Below are 22967 nucleotides of genomic sequence, written 5' to 3' on the forward strand. Positions count from 1 at the left end.
CACCCTCTACGCGGGTACTACCGCAAAACTCCAGAAGAAACTCCAACAAATCCAAAACGCCTCAGCCAGGCTCATATTAGACCTCCCACGCAACGAACACATCTCTGGTCACCTTAAAGACCTCCACTGGCTACCCGTCAATAAGAGGATCACTTTCCGACTGCTTACCCACGCACACAAATCACTCTACGACATCGGACCAGACTGCCTCAACTCACGACTATCCTTCTACACCCCCTCCCGCCAACTACGTTCTTCCAACCAAGCCCTCGCCATTGTACCTCGCATCAACAAGACCACCATGGGAGGCAGATCCTTTTCATACCTGGCTGCTAAAACATGGAACTCACTCCCCGCTTACCTTCACCTTACCCAGAACCACCTAGCGTTCAGAAAGCAACTTAAAACGTGGATATTTGACAAGTAATCATCCTCCCCTTCCTAAGCGCCTTGAAACCCTTTGGGTATGTAGTGCGCTATACAAATCCTATGACTTGACTTGACTTGACTTGACTTGGGGTGCAGTGCTCATGCTGAATAGGGTTCTTTGTAGTAGTTGGAAAGAGGGCTCTGAAAACATAACAAATCCCCTGTTCAAGCTAAATTAAGTTAGAATCCCCTGTTTATTTCCCACCTCTGACATGACAAAACCCAATAGCTATCCTGTGTATAATTCCCCTGCTCGCAATACTTACAGGGATTTCAGCACAGGGCCTAAATATGAGGCTAAGATGTAATGGATAAAGAGAAGCCAATCTGGCTGCTTCATTTCAAGCTCCTAATAATCTATGCTACTGAGTGGTCCATTAAATGTCAAAACACATACTAACACAAAGGAGTTATAAACTGATTTAGACTCAATAAAAAACAAACAAATATTGAACAAAACCATAGATCTGCTTTCACACAACTGTTCTGACAAACGTGAAAGAGTTGTTTTGGTACTCTGTGATACCACATTACTAACAATAGAAGGGGGCTCAAGTGGCCTAAACTCAATAAAGAAATTGTAATTATGCATATAGTTTTTCTTTGGATGACTACGTTCAAAACCTTGCTAGGAAACAGCCTGGCAGATGATATAGAGATAATCATGGTTTATGAACATCTAATTTTTTTCAATGCAAGGTATGTTCTCAAAGACCAGGTATAGGCTTACAGCAAAGGGAGGTAGCTTAGGAAACCTCAGTTTGATAAAGGTGGTAGATCTAACAAGAAAGGTCTGATGACAATGGTAGGCATAGAGAGAACTGCCTGTGTAATGAGTTGGGTGAGGATTTAAGGATAGCAAAAAAGAATGTAGCTTTGATGAAGTAAAATTCAACAGGTGCACATGTGGAAATAGTTATTAGAGGCTATGATAAAAATTTAACATGAACAAGCCAACAAAACCTATGTGAATGGGGTACAGGCAAGGGTGTGTGCCCCCCTCTTCATTCTTGAAACATTTGCAATCATTGTAAAGTTAGCTCTTCCAGTAATGAACACATTTCTCAGATTGATCTTGATGTTTACAGATAGTGCTGTTCTTTTAACATCTACCAAATTAGACATACACAGATTGCTTATTGGCCCGACTGATTATTTTACCCAAAAGAGCTTGGTAATGAATACGTTTCAAATCTAAAGGATAATCCTAAATAATTGATACGAGTGTCAAAGAATTTTAGGGTTAATAAAATCCTCATGACCAAATTAGGAAGTTTGAGTTCTTGAGCGGAAAATTCAGATTGAGAAATTAGCATCGACACTCAATCAGGTCTCAAATGTAATTAAATGTTTTAACTATCAATGTGGTTGTACTTCAATTGCAGTCATAAAAATGCATATAGCACTACTAATGATATTGCTGCTGCAAGGCATGGCAGTGGATTTTGGGTATATATCAATGTCAGGGAAATCCAAGTACTACAAAACCCTTTTTTGGGAGGTATTGTGCGGTTGGTGCCTTGCATACCATTGGGACTGTTAAGGTTGGAACTGGGCATCAATGTAATCTCAAATGAAATTTCTCTAGGATCAGTTAGATAGTGGACACAATTGTGTTAAGATAACAAAGGTCAATGCATAAGGTGACACTGAGTTCTTAAATATTGTCGGGAAAAAAATAATCAACTGGCTTCAATCTTCTAATAATAGGTTGATGCCTATAGGATGCGGCAAGCTTTGGCATAATCCGAAATTCCTTAATAAAGGTATCAAGGACTTAGCACGAGAAGGTCTGGTAAGGTTCATTCTTGATTGCCCGAAGAAATTGTGAATCTACCGAGTTACTAAACTGCCACCACGCACAGACTGATACATGTGAAATGTGTAAAATATCTTCTTAAGATGGCCCTACTTAGGAGATAAAACCCACATAGAGTGAAAAAAGCACCTTGGAAGTTTTGTAGCCCTCGCTTGGAGATGAAGCATAATACTGAAGAGATTAGTAGAGCACCTAGGGAAGAGAAAAGAGATAGACACTAATCACAAGTAGAATCCAGTGGAAGGTATTGTTTCTAGAAACAAAAAATCAGTGACATAAAATGTAGTAAAGGGGTGAAAAGTGTGATAAAGAAATTAGGTAAGGAAACACATGGTCACACATCTTCCTCTCGTTATTGCCTTCTTTATAAATTATTGAAACCAAAACAGACATAAAAAAAATACTCTCCTTCATCTTGGATTTGGAAACTTGGATATCAGTCTATGGACCACCATCTTGGAAAGTGCTGTTGTGTAGGGTTTTTCAAGTCCCTTTACTGGAATCCATGGCATTCATTTAGCAATAAAAAATAAACCCATCTTTGATGTTATTTATGCTACGCTGAATTATGCACATACACTGCTGCCCTTTATGTGTGGCACTTCAAATGGTTCCCAAACCACACTTCTGGGTGACTGCAAGCACAGAGATGCTAGAACACTCCAGGCATGCTCTGACTGTGCTTCCCATCAACACCCTGTCAGTTGTGACTGAAAATGTTGTTTTAGTTCCACTGGTCACAATAGGCCATGCCTCTTTGAATTTAATTGTCCACTAATTTAATACTGACAGTGAGAAAGTGAGTTATTAATTGGGGTGAATGGTATTTCACCACTAGTAATAACGCCACTATCTTGTGAGATCCAGTTAGAGTTTCGGTAATTTAAACGCAAGCCCTACCCCTGGTGGATATGGTACAGAGTAGATAGGCTTAACTTAGAGAAAATGTGTAAAACATTTAGAAATAACAAAAGAGTTAGAAAATCAAAACAAACACAGAATAAAAATCATGCTCCAATTTAGAAAAATTATTAAAATGTAATTAACCTAATGACACCAAAAGAAAAAGAATCCAATAAGGGGTACAAAAGATATGAATAGGAGATTTAAGTAAATATAGCTCCAAAAAGCACAAAACACCAATACTGGTCCATGGTCATCGTAGACTGGGACCTATGTGCAAGTGCAGACTGACTGGGATGGAACTCATGTAGGAGCATCAACCATTTCCAACCCAGTTGGAGGTTTTACCTTCGGACTCATCCTCTAAAATTGAAATCAAAGTCCTTTAGTGGAGCTAGGATTCAGACTGTATCCAAAGAAGTATGTACAAATTTGGTTAGGTGTTGGATGAGGTCCCCTTGAAGCCATTAGTTTGGAGGGAACAACTCTGAGTTGGTAAATTTGAATTTCATGCCCAGTGAAGTCCTCGCATTGGTCAGACAATTTTGGCGCCTTCCCCCAATCAAGATTTTATCTTCGGATTTAGGGCCACATGTATCAATAAAATTTGCATTTGCATAAGGGCAAATTCACAGAATCGGCCCATTTGTGAAAGCAAAAAAGGATTTTTATATGTATCAAAACCCATTTTGCGTTTCGGTAACCTATTACCGAATCGCGAAATGGGTTTGTGATTCAGTATTTGGAAAGGGTGTGTTTAGGGCATCCCTTCCAAATAGTGAATCCTAATGGTATGTATGAATGTTTTGTGACTGTGAATGCGGCCGCAAAACATTCCATTCGCAAATGGAAAGGAGTTCCCATGGACCCCTTCCCCTTTGGGAATTTTTGTAAAAACGTTTTTTAAGAGAGCGCAGTGGTCCCATGGAGCACTGCCTGCTCTTAAAAAAGAAAAAGAAACCTTTTCATATTTTTTATTAAGAAAAATGAGCTGCATTTAAAAAAAAAAGATTGCTTTATTTAAAGGCAATCACAGACATGGTGGTCTGCTGACCCCAGCACGCCACCATCTCCCTGATTTTAGTGATTCCTAGGGGGTTGCAACTTGCAATCTACTTTATTAATATTAATGAGGTAGGTCGTTCTGCGACCCCCTAGGAATCGGTATATGAAACTCTTGGAGTTTCACACATTTGAAATTGCGATTACATAATTGTGATTCTCAGAAACCGCAATTAGGTAATCGCAATTTCCAATTTTGATACATGTGGCCCTTAGTGTCTTTTTTGGAGATCAGAATCCATCAACAAGGCAAGGCTGAGGCTGTTTCCAATGATGACTTGCAGAAGGCTGGATACCTTCTCGCTGTGGGCCTGCTCAAGAGAATTTGTTGTTTTGGAAAAGCTAAGATTAGTAGCAACCTGTTTTCTTAGCCCAGCGAGGTTTCACCTTTGGCAGATAGGCTGGGGAGGGTTATCCTAGTTTTTAGGAAGTCTTTGATCTCAAAAAAGCTTCTAAGTCTTACCTTTTCAGAGGTGATAGGAGAAGTCCAGATAGAAAAAGCCAAGGGTCTTGGGGGATCAGGTGAAGACTCACTCCAACAGAGGCCTCCAACAGAGTCTATGTCAGGTCCAGTTGGTACTGGTCAGCTGAACACTTCAGGGGAAAGCCCTCATGCTGCTTGTTGTGGCCCCGTAGATTACACTGGAGGTCAGACAACAAACCCTTGGAGTCCACTTCTTTTTCCTAAGCATAGATGTGGCATCCATCGCCATCTTCTTCAGAACACGCTGGACCTGCGGAAGAACAGAAAAATGGCTGTAACTGCTGTTTGAGACCTGTGAGGAAACCTAAAAGGCTGAGTCTGTTCACACTTGTACATAGAACAAAGAAGTGGACTCCAAAGGTTTGCTTGCTGACATCCTGTGTAAGGGCCACGACAGGCTGCAAGAGACCCTTTTCCTGAAATGCATGTCTTCGTGCATCAGCATTCAGGTGGGATGTTCAGTTGTTTGGATAGGTGTGTGATGAGGGATTGATGAATTGAGATAAAAGGAAAGGGTAACTGTCAAAAAGAAAGATAAATGAAGAGTTGGAGAGAAAGAGAGAGACAAGGAAGTTAATGAAACATGAACAAGAGCTACAGAATAATGAACGAGCATTGGCAGAGCCAATAGGTCTGGTTTTTTTTAGGAGCAGAGCTTAATAATCGCTAAGAGGCTTTGTGTTTGTTGTTTACGAATGACCTAGAAAGAAAATACCATAATAAATCAATCTCTTGGACTACAACAACATGGACGCTCAGTGTTGTGTGTCTTTGTTGAACAGAATGAGTTAGCAGAGTCAAGCAGCAGCACCCTCCAAAACAATGTTTAAAAGAATGGATGTTGTGTTGCAAGTGGTGAACATATATAAATTGTATACAATAAATTAGTACATAGTAGTTACTTTTGACAATGAACCAGTATTTAGATTGCAAATGTAAAAATGCTTGAGTGTGCGCATGCTTTTACTTTGTTAACTAAATAGTTGTAAATCCAAAAACATGTTTGCAAGATATCAAAGTAGTCATCATGCCAGTATAGTAAACACACTAAATATTAGAACATTGGAATGTTGGGAGCTCCATTGAAAACAATGGAGTGCTCTGGGCTTATAATGGCTGGTATAAGCCTGGAGCTCCAACATTCCAATGTTTCTTTGTTCACAGCTCTGGCTCTGAACAAAGGGTTCAGGGAGCCTGAGGAGATTCCAATCCCCTCACGCTCCCAAAAGACTTTGTTTTTTTTGTTAGAACATTCTGTCCTCAGACAGAATGTTCTAATAGCCTTATAGCCCTTCGTAGATGGGCTATACCGCTATTAAAGTCCCTCTCCCTTGTTAAAGGCCCTCGCCTTCGGCTCGGGGCCTTTAACGCTGGAGAGGGCCTTTAATTGCCGGTATATCCCTCTACGGCGGGCTATAAGGCTATAATATACACTGACTCTGAATTATAAGCCTCACCTCATTGTGCCTCTGCAGTCTAACAAAAGGACTACTTTAGCCTGATCACCATTGGGGAAATAAATAGGACAATGTAACAATCCACAAAAAAGCCATGGCCTTGATGGACAGCAGACTGAAATAATGGCAAACTGTGAAAAACCAGTAAAAGTTATTGGCTGAAGTAGGTTTACCCAAAACCTACTCACTCTGTGTTATTTTGTACAAGTACTTTGTTACTGCATTGGTAGTAGTTCTCCCAGATAGCTAAATCTGCCTGTAGCAGAACCTAAAAAAGGAAATGAGTGTAGATAAAAGGTGAGGTTAATGGGAGATAGAGAAGAAAGAATGAAAGCAAGACTCACAAAAAGAAGGTCAGTGGGGAGAGAATGGTGGGCTTAATACAGTAGTTTAGCTTTGGAGAGCAACAGATGAGGCATGAACAGACCCAGACAAAAAAAGACAGAAAAGGGTCATTTCAAGAGACAGAAAGACGAAAAAATCAAAGGAAACCAGAATCATACACTTCCTCAACCTGTCCAGATCACAAACCTCCTGCTGCCTTGAAATAGAAAGCTCTCTTTCCTCCTCACTCCCCAATCAATTTGCAAGCCCCTTTCTCTGTACTGTAATGTTCTTGCCAAATTGCTCCCCTTACATATCATAAATATCTTTCTTACTTCAGCACGGTGGTCCCCTCACCCACCCAGGTCTTTCTTGTATCTTACTATAAGCCCCTCTCCTCATCATTGTTCCATTATTTTGTAACTAGTTATGCCCTGTATAAAAGTACATAGATACTTTTAAAATAAATGGATGGATTGAAAGGAAAATTAAAGCAAGCATGTTGATCCTTATGAGAGGGAATTAAGAAATCCAGAAAAAAAAGACGCACATCAATGACACAGAGCAATAAGCAGGTTGTAGTTTTCTCAACAGGAGAGCATACCCTAGTTTGGACCCGATTATAACTCAAGCTGGACAAAATGATGTTTTTTTAGGTTTTCCTGCTCCTGGATTTACTGGGTGTTGGAGACCCTGAACTGATTTTTTTGGATGGTAAAGCAAGGTGGGAAAATTGTATAAAACTTTGGATGCAGCAGTAGCCAAGTCTCATTTCTCATGCTAAAAAAACTCACTTCCCTCCCTCATCCCCCTCTCCATGCCCCAACCCCACATACATTTTCCACCTGCTCAGAGCATTGAATAAGCCATTTATTGTTGCTTTACGGCCTGAAAAATCAGCCACACGCAGAGTAATTCCCCATTTCATGGGGTTTTACTTGTAATTGCATTGTGATGTTATCCCACAAAACTGTAAAATACATGCAAATTTACAAGCAGTAAAATCAGTGTTTAATTTGAAACGGTGGTTGCCGTTTCTGGGGATCAGGGCATATTTTTTTTTTATCAGACATTGACCCAGAAGAAGGGAGTGAAAGGCAGAAAAGGGAAAAATAATTTTGAAGAGAAAGATGGAAAAATAGTTACAAAAGACAACCGCCAAGATGAAAAACACTGTGCAAAAGTGAGATAAAAAGACTGTGATTGTTGAGTCGGGAATGAAAAAGGCCCTGGGTGCATCAGCATCAGGCATCCGTGCAAAACAGTGAGTGACTGTCACTTAGGGCCATATGTATCAAGCCAAATTGACTTTGCAAACGCCGAAATTCGGCGTTTGCGAATGCAATTTGGCCTAATGGTATGTATCAAGGAAATCTGCTTGCAAAATAAGGAATCGCAAAATTTACGATTCCTTATTTTGCAATTGCATTTAAGGAATCGCAAATTTTGCGATTCCTTAAATGCCATGTAAGAAGCCAAAAAAAATCGCAAATTGGCCTTAAGGAATCGCAAATTACCACCAACTTCTAGTTGGTGGTAAGTTGCGAATTCCTTGAAAAATGCATATTTGTGCATTTTTCAAAGTGCCATGTGACGCACATAAATGCTCTTAGGGAATGTATGTGCGCCACATGTGCACCCATGCATATTTCAGGGGTGCAACAGGGTGTCCTTTGTACACCCCTGCACCCTTGAAACTATTCTCAATTTGCGATTCGCAAATTGCGAACCGCAAATTTCCCATTCATTCCTATGGGCCTCCTGGCCCATAGAAATGAATGGGAAAGTATTCGTTAATTGCGAATTCGCAATTTGCGAATTCGCAATTAAGGAATATCAAGAAATCGCTAAAAAATTGCGATTTTCTTAATACATAGCAATTAGCGATTCTGAAATAGCGATTTCTTAAAAATCGCTATTACAGAATCGCTAATTGCTACCTTCATGCATATGGCCCTTATTCTTTTACAAATTCGGTACTGAGTAAAATCACCCCTATACCGTGCAACTCGCAATTAGTCTTTATGTGCGGTAAAACCAAGGATCTTAAATTTGTGTTTTTTTTCATTTGGCCGTTTCCCTCAATTATAAAATAGAAACCTTACTAGTTATTACAATCAATTCTCCTGACTAGGTTATTGTTTTTCCAGACAAAGACAATAGATGCAGCTTTGTCTCTTTCCACTCATCTCTATATTGATAAAAAGTGAAATTGTAAAGTCTTTCTAAGGCCATGATTCCAGTTCTGGCCCTCAGGTATATGCTAATTTTCCTGCATACCAAACACCCCAATTTGACTCCTGTTTTACTGCTGCTTTCTTTCTGCTATTGCTCATCTGAGCTTGTCTTAACTCTTTTTTATAGTTTTCATTTCCACCAAGATAGTCATTGCAAGGCAGTTTCATTCATTCATAACCAATAAAGAAACCCATTTCTGTCTTATATCTATGTTCCCTCCTCTCTTAGGGCCTATTTACGAGTCTGGTGGTCCGAGGACCGCCAGACTCGTGGTGGCACAGTGGTTCGGTCTAGCCACTATCACATTTGTGGCCCGGCCGCCCTATTACGAGTTGGGCGGTCGGACCCTAATTGGACCTCTGGCTCTGTCAGGAAACCGCTGTTGACCTGGCCGTGGTGCAGCAGTCAGGGCCATTGTAAATGTACATGTAAATGTAAATGTAAATGAAGTATACTTGTAAAGCGCACTGTTACTCCATCTCGGAGTGTCCTGGCGCTGTATACCGCTGGGGAACCCGTCCTGGCTTTCCCTGTGAGATGGTCCCTCATGGGCACCCCCAAGGTGAGACCAGGCTTCCCCGGCGTTGAAGGGGCCGTTGTGAAGATTAAGCAAGCTATTGCCCAGAGTTGCAGAGTGGAGCCCAAGGTTAGAGTAGGCGTCGAGACGAGAATTATCGAGTCCGCGGACATTGACCCAAGACCCTGCCGCGTTGGGAATTGAACCCTGGTCCCGGGCCGATCTCAGCTTCCGGGTCTGCCGCTTCTAACCACTGAGCCACACTTCTCCTAAGATGCAGGTGGTGCTGCTGTACTACAGGCATACATATTACAAGTTTCAGGACTGTCAGCGTTTTCATGGAGGTATTTCCTTCATGAAAAGACTGGCGGCGCTGTAGGGCCCCAGTGCCCCTTCAGCCTGAGGAAGCATGCAGGGGGTACAACATGTGCCCCCCTGTGTGCATGCACCTCAGTTCCTGCACGGCACAAGTATACTTGTTATCTGGTGGGGGGGAGGTAGTGACTAATGGCGGTGCGGGCGCAGTGGTGGCTCGGCTGGGGACCACAGCATTTCATAATCGGGCCCATAGTGTCTCCATATCCATCATAGTAGCTGAGATTTATGTGCTCTGTGGCAATAACCAATTGATGCTCCACATTTCTTTGTTTAGTATAAATGCTAAACTGTCTTACTTGACATACATTTAGAGACATTGTAATTTAGGATAAAGTTGGGAGTGATTTTAATTATACCAGAGCAGTAGGAGTAATTTCGATAATTTTATGTTACTCTTTAGTGCTGAATTTCTGATACTTATGTGACTATGCCTGCTCGCGTAATTAGGAGTAGTAGGGAGGGATTAGCACTGAAACAGTACATTTAGGGGGTCATTAGGATGGTGGGCGGATTGACCCGGCCAGGCTGGCCGTAGCCAATGCCAGCCTGGCAGGGGCAATCCGCCCGCCATCCTTGCTCGAAATCCCCCCCGCCATATTAGTATGGCGGGGGCCCCACGGCGGACGGACAGACCGTCCGCCGCTTTTCCGCCCCGGTCGCCTTGCAGCCGGGGCGCAAAAGGAATAATATGGTGACGGTGTCTATCAGACACCGCCAGCCGTATTATTATGGGCATTTATCAATGCCTTTCTGTGGTGGCAATGCCGCCACGGAAAGGCAGGCGGACTTCGCTCTGGGGGCCCCCTGCGGGCCCCTAGAGTGAAGCACAGTAGGGGGGTGCACACGGGGGTACCTATGGTACCCCCCTGCATTTGCATAATGAAAGCGGCAGGCACCGCGCTATGCCTGCCGCTTTCATTATGCAAATGCTGCAATGCATTTTCAGCATTGTGGCGGGCGATGCAGAGAGCACCGCCCGCCACAATGCTGAAAATACAGGGTGTGCCCGCCACTGTGGCAGGCACATACTAATGGCACCCCCGGGACCCCCGCCCCGAAGGCGGGCGGTCACGTTTTCCGATAGGGTGGCGGGCGGGCAATGAGGCCCATAGTGAGCATAAGCAGCTGCTCATGCTGCTGTTTGTTTGTTTTCCATTTGGGACTATTTTCTTAGTTCAAAATTCATCCTCGTGTCCATTTTGGATAAGAGGGTGCATTTTGCACTAAGAAACTAGTGCTAAATGCCAGCAGTAAGTTGGGGGAAAATCCTACCACACGAGCACATTTGGCGAAAATGTACTTCTGATTGTGCTGCTTTGCCTGTTCTGTTGCATTTAGTGCTATTTCTTGGAGCAAAATGCACCCTCATGTCCATTTTGGATGTGAGGTGGCTTATTGTACAGAGAAAATATTGCTAAGTGCAGTTTTACTCATCCCACATAATTATGTGGAATATCACTGAAATTTTGGACATTTTTGTGATTACTCTACTCGGAATTTTGTGAGTTACGCCTATCCATATGCAGGATCAGAAAAACTTGGATTAAAAAAAAGGTATAGCAGGTCAAAATCTCCTTTAAAATGGTGAAAGAATCTCAAACATGGATTGAGAGAAGAAAACCACTTTAATGGCAGAATGGTAATGCAACTTTTTCTAGGTGGTGCATGTGTTGTCTCCAAATGCAAATCTGTCATTGTGCAAAACTAAGGGCTTGCAAGGTTACCTAATGGAGAGGGGTTGATACATTTGTATCATTTGCTTTTGAGTAAGTACACAAAACTTTAGAAAACTGATGAGAAATTATGCATAATTACTCAAAATTCAAAACTGATATTTGGTGCTCTGTTTTGGATGAAAGAAAGCATTTCACACTAAAATAAATGTATTTATTCTGCATGGTGTAAGAACATAATTTCAGGAATTACACATAACACGAGTAATACAAAATTACTGAAATTATGCAAAAATATGCCAGTTTCACAGAAATGTCACCTGGGGCCTAATTAATAGTTATGAATTAGTTAGATATAAAAAGCAAACTTACAAAGTACTTACAGAGCCTCTGCTAAAATGTAGGATGTGCTTATGCATTGTTAAGTTGCACTCAATGGAGAATGGCTTGCCAATAATGAAAATTCAATTTTTCTGCAGGAAACACCTTCTTGCATGCGGCTGCTTTTGATGCCGGAGGTGATATGGGTCTGGATCCCAGTGCTATATTGGAGTAAGTAGATTTTTTTTTTTTTAAATTAGGTGTCTTTCTTTAATGCTATGAGAGGTTGAGAAACAACATTTGATAGAGACAATGGGGGTGAATGCAGGGGAAGGAAAGGGAAATGGTGGTGCAGGAAATCATAATGATAGACTATGGGAGAGAAAGGCCGCAGTCTTTATGTGAGCTATGACTGAACTCCCGCAACACCCAAGCAATTTGACCCAGAATAGTAAATTTCTTCTTGTGAGGAATCTAGAGCTCACCTTTCTCTGCTTGTCTTAACCAGCAAGGCTTTCTTCAGAAAAAAAGCACATAGGCACAGTTCCCAACCAACTAGGCAAAAATAAAAATATAAGACAAAATATTTTAGAAGGTTCAAAACAAATGAATCACACAAAAATATAATGGGAAGAAGTATAAAAAAATTATGACATCAGATGTCACATGTTATAAAGGAAATTTAAATTGGCCCATGTGAATGTATTGGGAAAAAAGTCTCATTGCTGTGCTGTTAAAATTGCCAAAATGCAAAAGATGTGGTCATATTCAGTCTCACAGAGCTTTCAGGAGGTCAAAAATCTTTAGCAGAGCATGTTTCAGGTAGAAAAAAGTATCACAGGAGCAAACAGTCATCAATGAAAAGACCAGAACCATCTATAGCCATGTGGGACAGCAGAGGTTGGTGCCATTAGATAGAAACCAAAATTATCTTCTTGTCAAAGCTGTGAGATTGGGAACAGTGACAGAACATCGACCACACCAATATTGCGACACAGAAATATAGTGTCAAACATATCGTTGAAACAATATTATTCTCCTGTACTTATAAAGGCAAGTACAAAAATATCAAGTAAAAAATACCGTTTACACTAATATCGTTAAAATATGACAAAAGTATCGTTTTTCAGCACAAACACAGTTTAACATAGTAAACCTTAAACAGTTTAAAATATAACTATAATATAATGTAGATAACATAAATTTAAGTAACATTTAATGTTAAAGATAAATATATACTTATATAATTCGATAATCTCTCTCCACAAGGAAAAGAAGTTGGATCGCACAACAATACTCCTTTAAAGTAAATTCCAGGTATTTATTTTGAACAAACTCCAAACACTCCAAACACCAACGCGTTTCAATCTCTAACTGAAATCTTAGTCACGGTGCCGCCCTTCTCTTTCCATTCGTTTTTAAAGATCATGAGTTACCTTGATAACCTCCCCTTTACCAGGCAAGGCATTATGGTTGTTGTAGTGCTATTTACAAAACAGTGAAATTTACGAACATTAACAATAACTCAAAACAAGTTAGTATTCAATGTTCCAAATTATATAAAATGAAATGAAAATAACCAATTTGTAATGATTGATAAGTTGTAAATAATAAAATTAATTCATGACATAATCCGCTTATATTTTATAACAAACCCTTGAGTTCATACTCGTGCTCTTCATTATATTGTTTGTTTAGTTCATTTTTTACATTATTTTTATGTTATGTTTACTTTCGTGTCTTTATCAATTAATGCCTCCAGTGGCCTTAGAATCATTGTCACCATTAATCACAAATTAATCCATCAAATTGTTCATTTGTCACTACTAACCGTAGTCATATTACCAATCTCTTTTGGTTAAACAATATATACAACTTACCAAATTCTTTTTTCTCATTACAAAAACGTTTGTGCACTAAACTAAAATAATTTATGAATTTCCAAATTAGACATGATTGTGATATGATGCAAAAAAGAGTCGTAACTGTTAGTCCTCTGCCTATTTTGCATGAGTTCATGATATTTCTAGTCCAAAGTCTATTTACAAATGTATATACATTTCCTCACTCTGGTTCAGACCGTACAGAATCATTGTTCATAGGCAGAGAATGTATCTTGATTCTTTTTTTCTCAGCATCAGCTCTCTGTTTCCTCCTCTCAGTGTTTTTTTTGCTGTATCAGTGCCATAGATTGTTAAACTTTTCCAATCGCTGTTATGATGAGACTCCATGTGTTTGGCAACTGCATTGCTTCTATCCTGATGAACAGTTGCCCTAACATGTTCCAAAATCCTCTTTTTTAGTTCATTCTTTGTGCTGCCAACATACTTTAGTTCGCACGGGCATTCAATTACATAAATTACATATGGTGTTGTACATGTAATTAACTCATCAATCTTCCAGATTTTTCCATTTGTCAACATAATTTCTTGGATGGGTTTACATATTTGACAAACCTTGCAGTTGAAACATTTTTTTAAACCTTTTCCTTTCAACCATGCTTTCTTTTCCTCTTTGAAAAAGTGTCTCTTCGTTAAACTATCTTTTAGATTTGGTGCTCGGCGGTATGTTATTTGTGGTGTGTTACCCACAATGGGACCAATGGTTGTGTCCATTTTTAAGATCTTCCAATTTTTCTTTAGAATATTCCTAATTTGTTTAGATTCATTCGAAAAGGTTGTTATGAATCCTATTACATCTTTGTCACACTCCTCTTTTTGCCTTGTTTGCAATAAGCTATTTCTTTCTTTTTGGCTTGCTCTTTCCCAACCTTTCTTTATGTGACCTTTTGAATATCCTCTCTTTTCAAATCTTTTACTCACGGATGTACTTTGTTTGTCCCATTCTGATTCTTCTGAACAAATTCTCCGCAGTCTTAAAAACTCTCCATAAGGAATATTTTCAAACAAGCACTGCTGATGAAAACTGCTAGCATGCAGTGTCGCATTGGTTGCGGTTTTCTTCCTGTGTAAGGTTGTGTGTACTTCATTGCCTTTGATGTAAATTTCAGTGTTCAAGAAAATTATTTTGTTGGTACTTAGTTCATGTGTAAATTTGAAATTTGCAGGTGATGAATTGAGGATTTGGAAATATTCCTTAAATTCATTTTCTGAACCGTCCCATACAATGAGAAGATCGTCGATAAAGCGTACCCACAGTATCACTTTATTCAACATAATATCATTTTCTGCTTGCCACACCCATTTCTGTTCCCACCACCCCATGGTGAGACAGGCAAAGCTTGGGCTAAAAGAAAAACCCATAGCAGTGCCTTTTGTTTGGGCGTAGATTTCTTCTCCAAAATAAAAGATGTTTTGGTTCAGGCACAGTCTCATCATTTCTTCCAGCATGGTATTTTGACATGAATAGTGCATATTCCTGTCCTGGAGAAAGAATTTACAAGCTGCAATTCCCACCTCATGATCTATATTCGTATATAAGGATACGACAACCATCGATATTAATTTATACGAAGATTTCCAGGGAATTCCATTCAGCTGTTTTAACATGTCCGTCGTGTTTTTTATGAAAGAACTTAACTTTGAAACATATGGGAGCAAGAAAAAATCCAGATAGTTTGCTATTGGCTCAAACAGGGAACCCATGGCGGAAACTATCGGTCGCCCTGGTGGTCTAGTTCGATTCTTATGTACCTTCGGCAAAAAGTACATAGTTGCAGTCACCGGGTCATCCACTGTGAGATATTTATGTTCATCAAAGTCAATCAAACCTGAGTCTAGCCATTCTTTTAATTTTTTATCCAATGACTCTTTCATTTGCTTGGTAGGGTCAGCTGTTAATTTCTTGTAGTACATTTTGTCTTGTAGTTGATCATGGGCTACTCTTGCATATTCTAATTTATCCCATATGATGACAGTTGCGCCTTTATCCACCATTTTGATTTCAATGGTTTTATCCTGACTCAATGTTGTTAACGCTTTATGTTCCTCAATTTTCAAATTTTCCATGTAACACTGTTTTTTCAATTTGTAAATATCCTGTATCACGGCTTCATGAAAGATATCCACCTTGTTGCCCGGTGGAAATTGCGGATAGAAACGTGATTTCCGCTTTTTTTGACTCAAGCCAGCTCCAAGATGTGTACAGGTTTGTTCTAATGTCAATTCTTGTGATTCGTTAACTGTGTTCGAATTCATCAGTGTCACATAGCTTTCAGCGTCTTGGACCAGTAAGGTACTACTCGTTGTACTTTTGGATAATGGCGTGATTTTTTTGGTGTAATTTTCTTTTTCCTTATAAAGCTTGGCTAGCTTAATCTTACGCACATATTTATATAAGTCTATTCTCGTTCGTGCTATATCTAAATTAACTTTCGGGCAGAAATTGAAACCTTTCTTCAATAATGTGCTTTCTGGTTCTGTTAGATGACTACTTGATAGATTGATGACAGTCAATTCTTGATCTTCCTCTAGAATGTTTTTTTCAATCTCATACTGCGTGTAAGAGTTCCCACTCTTTCCTCGCCGCTTGCCCCTTCTTCCTCTCCTTGTTTGTTACCTCGTGGTTTTCCACGGCCACGTCCTCGATTTGGCGGCTGAAATCCTCTTTTTGTTCCCACTGTCTTTGCTGCAGGACCAGCCGCATATCCACCAAAAAAGACTGCTTTCTGGCTGATGTAATTTCTTCATCAGATTGTTCCACAGATACATTTGATGATAAACTGTCTGAAGTGCTCGCATTACTTGGACTGTAATGTGGCTGCTGTAAATGGTCATATTTTCTCGCAAATGTGAAGATTCGTCCTTCGCTATAATCATTTTTGTCTCTCATAAACTTTAAGCATTTGCGATTTTGTACTGAGTCTTCATGAGCCTCAATTTGTTTTTCCAAATCCGTTTAGATTTTTTTAGATCAGGTGTTAAATCAAGTGTTGCAATTTCTTTCTCCAATTCTTGAACTTGATTTTTAATTTTTTGTAGCGATATTTTAATATGCTTGTATGAATATGCACACATATGTGTATGTATGTTTATATATTCATATCTATAAAAAACAACGAATATTAAATATATATATATATAATATTTTTTTGTTTTAATTTGCTATTATATAAAACATATATACATATACATATATATGTATATGTATATAAATACATAAAACATAAAAAAATAAAAATTAAAACAAATAAAAGCATTAAGAACATATTTACTAAAAACCAAATACCTAAATCATACATATATATATATGTATATATATAACATTTTAAAAATCTAAACAAATAATAATTTTACATAAAGTTCAACAATGATAAAAATATAGTAAACTTTGTAAAAAACTTGACATATCATTACGCCTGCAGCAATGCAAAAGTAGCAAAAATGTTAGACTCCAAAAAAGTAAAATTTAGTATTCCCACTCCAATCTGTGCAACAGTACGAAATGCGTTGGACTCTGTAGGGGTATAATTTACTCTTCTCACAACAGTAAACTAATGTCATTCACTTTAAACACATACCATATTTTAATAACTCTATTAAATGTTCGAAAATATAACAATATTAATATAAAGGATATATATATATATATATATATATATATATATATATATATATATATATATATATACACATATACACACACACACACATATATATATATATTTAAAAACCAATAAATAATTCAAATAATTATTGAAATTGTAATAATTAATTTAAGTTGCATTTTGATTGACCATTTTCTTCAAATACAACATTATTCTCCCAAAAACATAGCAACACACATTAACATTTAATTTAAATAAAAACACATAACACAATTATCATTACATTTTTATTAATAAATTAACTATTTAACTACACATGATTAATACATTGATAATTGATTATTACTTACTTAAATTCCCCCATATTCTCCTACCAGCCCAACAACCCACACGCAAAAATATTAGAGATTATATTTGCATGACTTACCTAATTAATTATCAATTAACTAACTAATAGGAATTCATAAATTATTACTTAATACATATTCCACCCTATACCTCTACAAACAGAAAAACCCACACCTAAAATATCACTTAAAAATAAAATAATTGAGGAGGAGCCAAGACGGCGTCCAAATGGCAGCTTAGGAGCCCGGCTCCGCCACTCGCCCTCTCCCTCCCTAGCATCCTGACATTGATCCTGCGTCTGAACCATACCCCCGCACAGCTAAGGTGGCGCGGTGCCCGACCGTGTAATTCCGAGTCCGAGCTCGCGATCACCTCGGATGACCGAGAAACATCGACACGAAGATTGTGGCCTGTGCCAGCTGTAATCCGGGACCTCGAGCTGTGACGTGGCCATAGCAGAGTCGAACAACAGTGGCCGCGGCCGGGCAGAGAGGACCGGTGGACCCCGACGGAAGTCACAGCTCGCACGATTTTGCTGGCGGACACGAGCGGAGTACGATGCGAGTGCCCTGAGCCTCACAGCACGCATTTGGCTGATTTTCTCAGCACTGGATGTCCCGGGAACAGACGACAGTTCTGCCGCCCACATCAGTCTTCTCTGGTGGGCTGCCCAAGGCGACCTGGCCCTCGGTGTGACCGTCCGCCGGCCGTGGCCGGTGTCGGAATATGGATCTTTCTCCCAGGCATGGCGTGTAAGAGGTTGGTGATACTGTACTACTGAGGGTTCTAAATGGTTCAGTACCAACCCCAAGGTAGACTGCCAGGTGACAATAAGACCCCGGATGCCTGATACGATGTATCCTATCTTGCCTGGGGGGTCCCCGGGGGCGAGGAGCATTGCAACCGCTGACAGCGGAGAAAGGGAGTACACACTAGGGGATGTCCTTTTGGCTGTCAATGATTTTCATTCCTCCCTGAGCCGTAGATTGTTGCCCCTCCATGACTCACTGGCGTCTATTGTTCCTGAAATGGGACCTGGGGGCGCAGATGGGAGTACGATAGGTCGGGCGCCCGTCTACGCTCAGTTATTGGTCACCGAGGACTCCCTGGGGCGTAAAGTGCTGGATTTGGAGAACAGTGAGCTCGCCGGCCGGATTTGCACGACTGACATTCTTTTTGATCTTCCGACTTATGTGCTCGCCACCAAACAGCAACGCCGGGTCCTCTCACTATTGGAAAGCGGCTACTGGAGAAGCAGTCTTGTCACTGTTCTGCTGCCTCCGCCGAGCACTTGTGGGGCTCCTAAGAAGCAAGTTTGGTCACCAGGCTGGTCTGCCTGTGGAACTGTTGGGTTGGAGAGTTTGCTTACTCCTGCTCGAACTGGCCAAGGATGAGCATTGCCTGATTGTTTTACTGAGTTGGTGATTCCGGTGGTGATGCGGGACTTGGCTCGTTATTGTGATTGTGGGGGGGGGGGGTTGAGATGGACACATGATGATGGCCGCTTCCTTTTCAGGGAGCTTACATTCTCTTCTGGGATGCGGTGGGATGGGGGGGGGACTGGGGGCGGGTGCGAGGGTCCTCCTCCTTTTTCTCGTAAATGGGGTTGTTGGGGCGACAGGCATGCCTATAGGGGGGGGTGGGCCGTAGCCTTCTGCTGGTATGCAGGGTGGGGGGTTGGGGGATGGGGTTTGTTTTCATTTTTCTTTTGTTCTATGGCCTTTATTTTTTCTCTTTCTGCTCGTACTCTCTTTCTTTGTTTCTTATGTACCTTCGCTCAGATGGGGGGTCAAGTCTTGTTCTTTTGGGACAGAATCTTGCAATGTGCGCTTATGTTTTTCTTACAATGTTTGTTGATCCTACAGGTAGGACACCGAGTTAGCACATAGTTATTGTATGCTTGCATATTCTGATTTGCATGTTCTTAAGGCAACTTTCTAATCACGCTTGTACAGAAGGCGAATATCCTGTTGCATGACTTGCTCCGAATAAGACTTTGCTAGATTGTATGTCATCAGATCCTTCTTCCCATATTATAAAATGGAATCCTCTTAAATCCTGATATTTTGTGGACACGCTTACATATAAATCCTGTTTTTTCGATTTGCTATGACTCCGGCCCGAGAGATTTTATTTTAATTTTAATTTAAAAAGAACTTGTAGAGCGCACGTACACTGAGTCAGTTTCATGGCGCTGGAGAGGTCCCTAAAGGAATAAGATAGGAGAGCTAGTGATGATAGGATAGCTAGGTGCCAAAAGCCTGCTGGAATAAAAATGTTTTTAGTGACCTCCGAAACTCCATGTAGGAGGAAGAGAGTCTTAAAGATAGGGGGAGGTCGTTCCAGAAGGTGGGAGCGAGTACAGCAAACTTCTGGCCTCCTGCCCGCTTCTTTTTGAACCGAGGCGTGGTTAGTAAGGCTAAGCTAGAGGAGCGGAGGTCTCTAGAAGGAACATAGGGAGAGATAGCCGAATTAATGAAGGCCGGAGCTGTACCCGCTCTTGCTTGAAAGGTCAAGCACCCCAGCTTAAACCTGGCTCGTTCTTTTATCGGGAGCCAATGTAAGCTCTTGAGTAAGGGAGTCGAGTGATGGGACTTAGACAGGCCAAAAACCAGGCGGGCAGCCTGGTTTTGTACTAACTGTAGGCGCTGCAAGGCATACGCAGGGGCTCCATTGTAAATGATGTTTCCGTAGTCAATCTTTGACAGGACCATGGCCATCAGGATTAGCTTTAGAGCAGAAGTGGAAAAGAATCTGGCAATTTTCCGGATAAGCCGAAGTGTAAAGAAACAAGAAGAAACCACCGAATTAATGTGTGAGTGAAGGGTTAATTTGTTGTTAAGCATGATCCCAAGGGTTTTAACTGAACAAGAAGGGGAAGGAGGGGGTCCGAGTGAGGAAGGCCAGAAAGAAGAGGACCAGGGATTGGCAGAACCGCCCGTCGCCACAAGTTCCGTTTTATCCGGATTGAGTTTTAACTGGTTGGTGTTCATCCAATCTCGGATAAATAGCATGACGGACTGGAAACTGCCAACCCCAGAGGGAGAGGAAAGGTCAAAAATGAGTTGGAGATCATCTGCATAGTTATATACAGTGACCTCCATGTTCTGTAAAGCAAAAACCAGGGGGAAGATGTAAAGATTGAAAAGTAGAGGGGAAAGAGCAGAGCCCTGAGGGACACCACAGTTGACAGTACGTGGAGAGGCCGAGAAGGTGCCGAGATGGACTGTCTGATTACGATCCTTCAGGAAAGACTCGACCCAGGCAAATGCAAGCCCCCCGATCCCCGCCGCCCTGACCCGTGACAACAAGATGTTATGGTCCACGGTGTCAAAGGCGGCGGAGAGGTCCAAAAGGACCAGAATCTTGGGGGTGTTGGCGTCGAGTCCTTCCCTAAGATGGTCCATGACCGAAATCACCACCTTCTCGGTAGAATGTCGAGGTCGGAAACCAGCTTGACATGGGGCCAGGTAATTGCTGTCCTCAACAAAGGTGCTCAAGATTTGAGACACGTGCGTCTCCGCCACCTTGCCCAAGTAGGGAAGCAGGGATATGGGGCGGTAGTTGACTAGGGAGGCAGGATCAGCCCCAGGCTTCTTTAAAATGGGGATGATAGTGGCCGATTTAAAAGCAGTAGGAACTAGACCTGAGATGAAAGTGTTGTTTAGAACGGTAAGAGCGGGGGCGGGACAGGCCAAGAACACCTGGGCCAGAATGCGGGCCGGGCACGTGTCAGAAGGAGACCCAGATTTTACACGCTTAAGTAGCGGGGAGAGGGACTCACTGGTTAGCATCGGTATAGAGGTCAGGCACTGGGTGTTCTGTGGTGGGGAGCAATCTGATGAAGAGTTCGATGGAGGAGGGATGCGAGCTTTTATTTGCGCAACTTTCTCAATAAAAAACTCGTTCAGTGAATTGCACAGTGGCTGGGAAGGTGTAATCGTAGGTGAAGGCCTATCTGATAAGGCTAATTCGTGGACTGTAGCAAAGATTTCACGTGGCTGGCATTCTGCTTTCAGAATGCGTTGGGAGAAGTAGTCTTTCTTGGCCGCTAGGATGGCTTTTTTGTATTCTGCTAGCAGGGTGGTATAGTGAATTTTGCTAGTAGGGCAGTATTTCAACCTCCAAGCCCATTCAGCTTGACGAACAGTTAACTTAAGTGCTTTAAGGGCAGGGGTGAACCACTTGTTAACATGATGGTGGTGATTAATAGTAACCTTCTTTAACGGGGCCTTTTTATCCCGAAGGTGGATTATCCAGCTGTCTAAGGTGGCCAGCTGTTGTTGAGGGGGAATGTCAGTAAGATCGGGGCAGGTGGCAGTTAGGGCCTCACAGAAGGCAGGGGTGTCCACACGATTCCAGCTTCGAACCCACAGGGTTTTAGAGCCACAGGGGACATTTTGCGCGCGGAGGTCCAAAGAAAAGGACAGTAGGTGATGATCGGACCACACGCAAGGAGCGATGGACAAGTTAGTAGTGGGTAGATTGAGAGTCCATATTTGGTCTAAGGTATGGCCCCGGACATGCGTTGGGGCACGGACATGCTGGACAAAATTCAAGCTTAATAATAAAGAGGTGAAGTCCTTAGATATGGGGTCTTCTGAGGGGTCGTTGGGCCAGAAATTAAAATCACCGAGTACGAAAACAGAAGTATTATTAACTACAAGAGGGGCTAGTAACTCTTGAAAAGCAGGAATGAACTGGGAAAGGGTATGAGGGGGTCGATATACCAGTACGCAGGTCACAGGGGACTTAGGTACAGTAGAGCGTGCGATCAGGCAGTCCGTTGTTGGTAAGGAGGGGGATGCTAGTGTTTGAAACGGGAGGTTGTCGCGGAAAATTAAGGCAACCCCACCACCGGTTTTGCCATCCGGTCGGTCAGCTCGTAAGATGGAATAAGAGTGAGGAAGTGCCGCCAGAACACTAGGTTGGGAGTCAGGACGATACCATGTCTCGGTTAAACATAGTATGTCGGGGCTGTCGCTATCGAGGAGATTGAAAATCTCCTGCTGGTGCGCGACAGCCGATCTAGTGTTTAGTAGGGTGACGGAGATGCCTGAGCGCGTGGAACTGCTAGGGAGTGGGGATAGGGGGTTGGGTATTTCTGGTGTAGGGGAAGAACGAGCAATGCCTAGGGCCAGGATGTGAGAGGCGGTAGTAGTGTCTATGGGGTAGGTTTTACACAAAGATGATAGATACCTGGATGAATAGCAAATGGAGGATCGGGCATGATAGCAGGCCCCGGGTCCCGTGCGGTCACGGACGGGCACAGACGGGCTTTCCTTTGGCGCGCCTTCGGCGCGCCACCGGCGCGCCCACTGCGCCCGTCCGCTGCGCTCCCGGAAGCACATTGCCTTATGTGCCCTGTCCCACCCGAGCACTGGACCGCTAACTCCGGCCTGGCTCGTGGAACTCCCCCTCCCAAGATGGCGGCCGCCCTCTACTCGCTCGGCACCGAGGCCGGTGAGTGTCAGCAAAGGGAAGACCGTGAGGAGTATGGAAGCGCCG

The 22967-nt window shown here is 41.8% G+C and overlaps 1 protein-coding gene across 1 annotated transcript in view; it reads left to right on the plus strand.

The window, feature by feature from the left end:
• LOC147683825 (uncharacterized) overlaps positions 1-22967 on the plus strand; it is a 1174400-nt gene that overhangs the window by 263180 nt on the left and 888253 nt on the right. The window contains exon 2 of the mRNA XM_086944225.1: positions 11764-11836. Within this exon, the coding sequence (XP_086800351.1) occupies positions 11764-11836 (73 nt within the window). The remainder of the gene's footprint in view (positions 1-11763; positions 11837-22967) is intronic.

The sequence above is a fragment of the Lissotriton vulgaris genome, chromosome 11 (assembly GCF_964263255.1).
Source record: "Lissotriton vulgaris chromosome 11, aLisVul1.2, whole genome shotgun sequence".
In the NCBI taxonomy this organism is placed as follows: Eukaryota; Metazoa; Chordata; class Amphibia; order Caudata; family Salamandridae; genus Lissotriton; species Lissotriton vulgaris.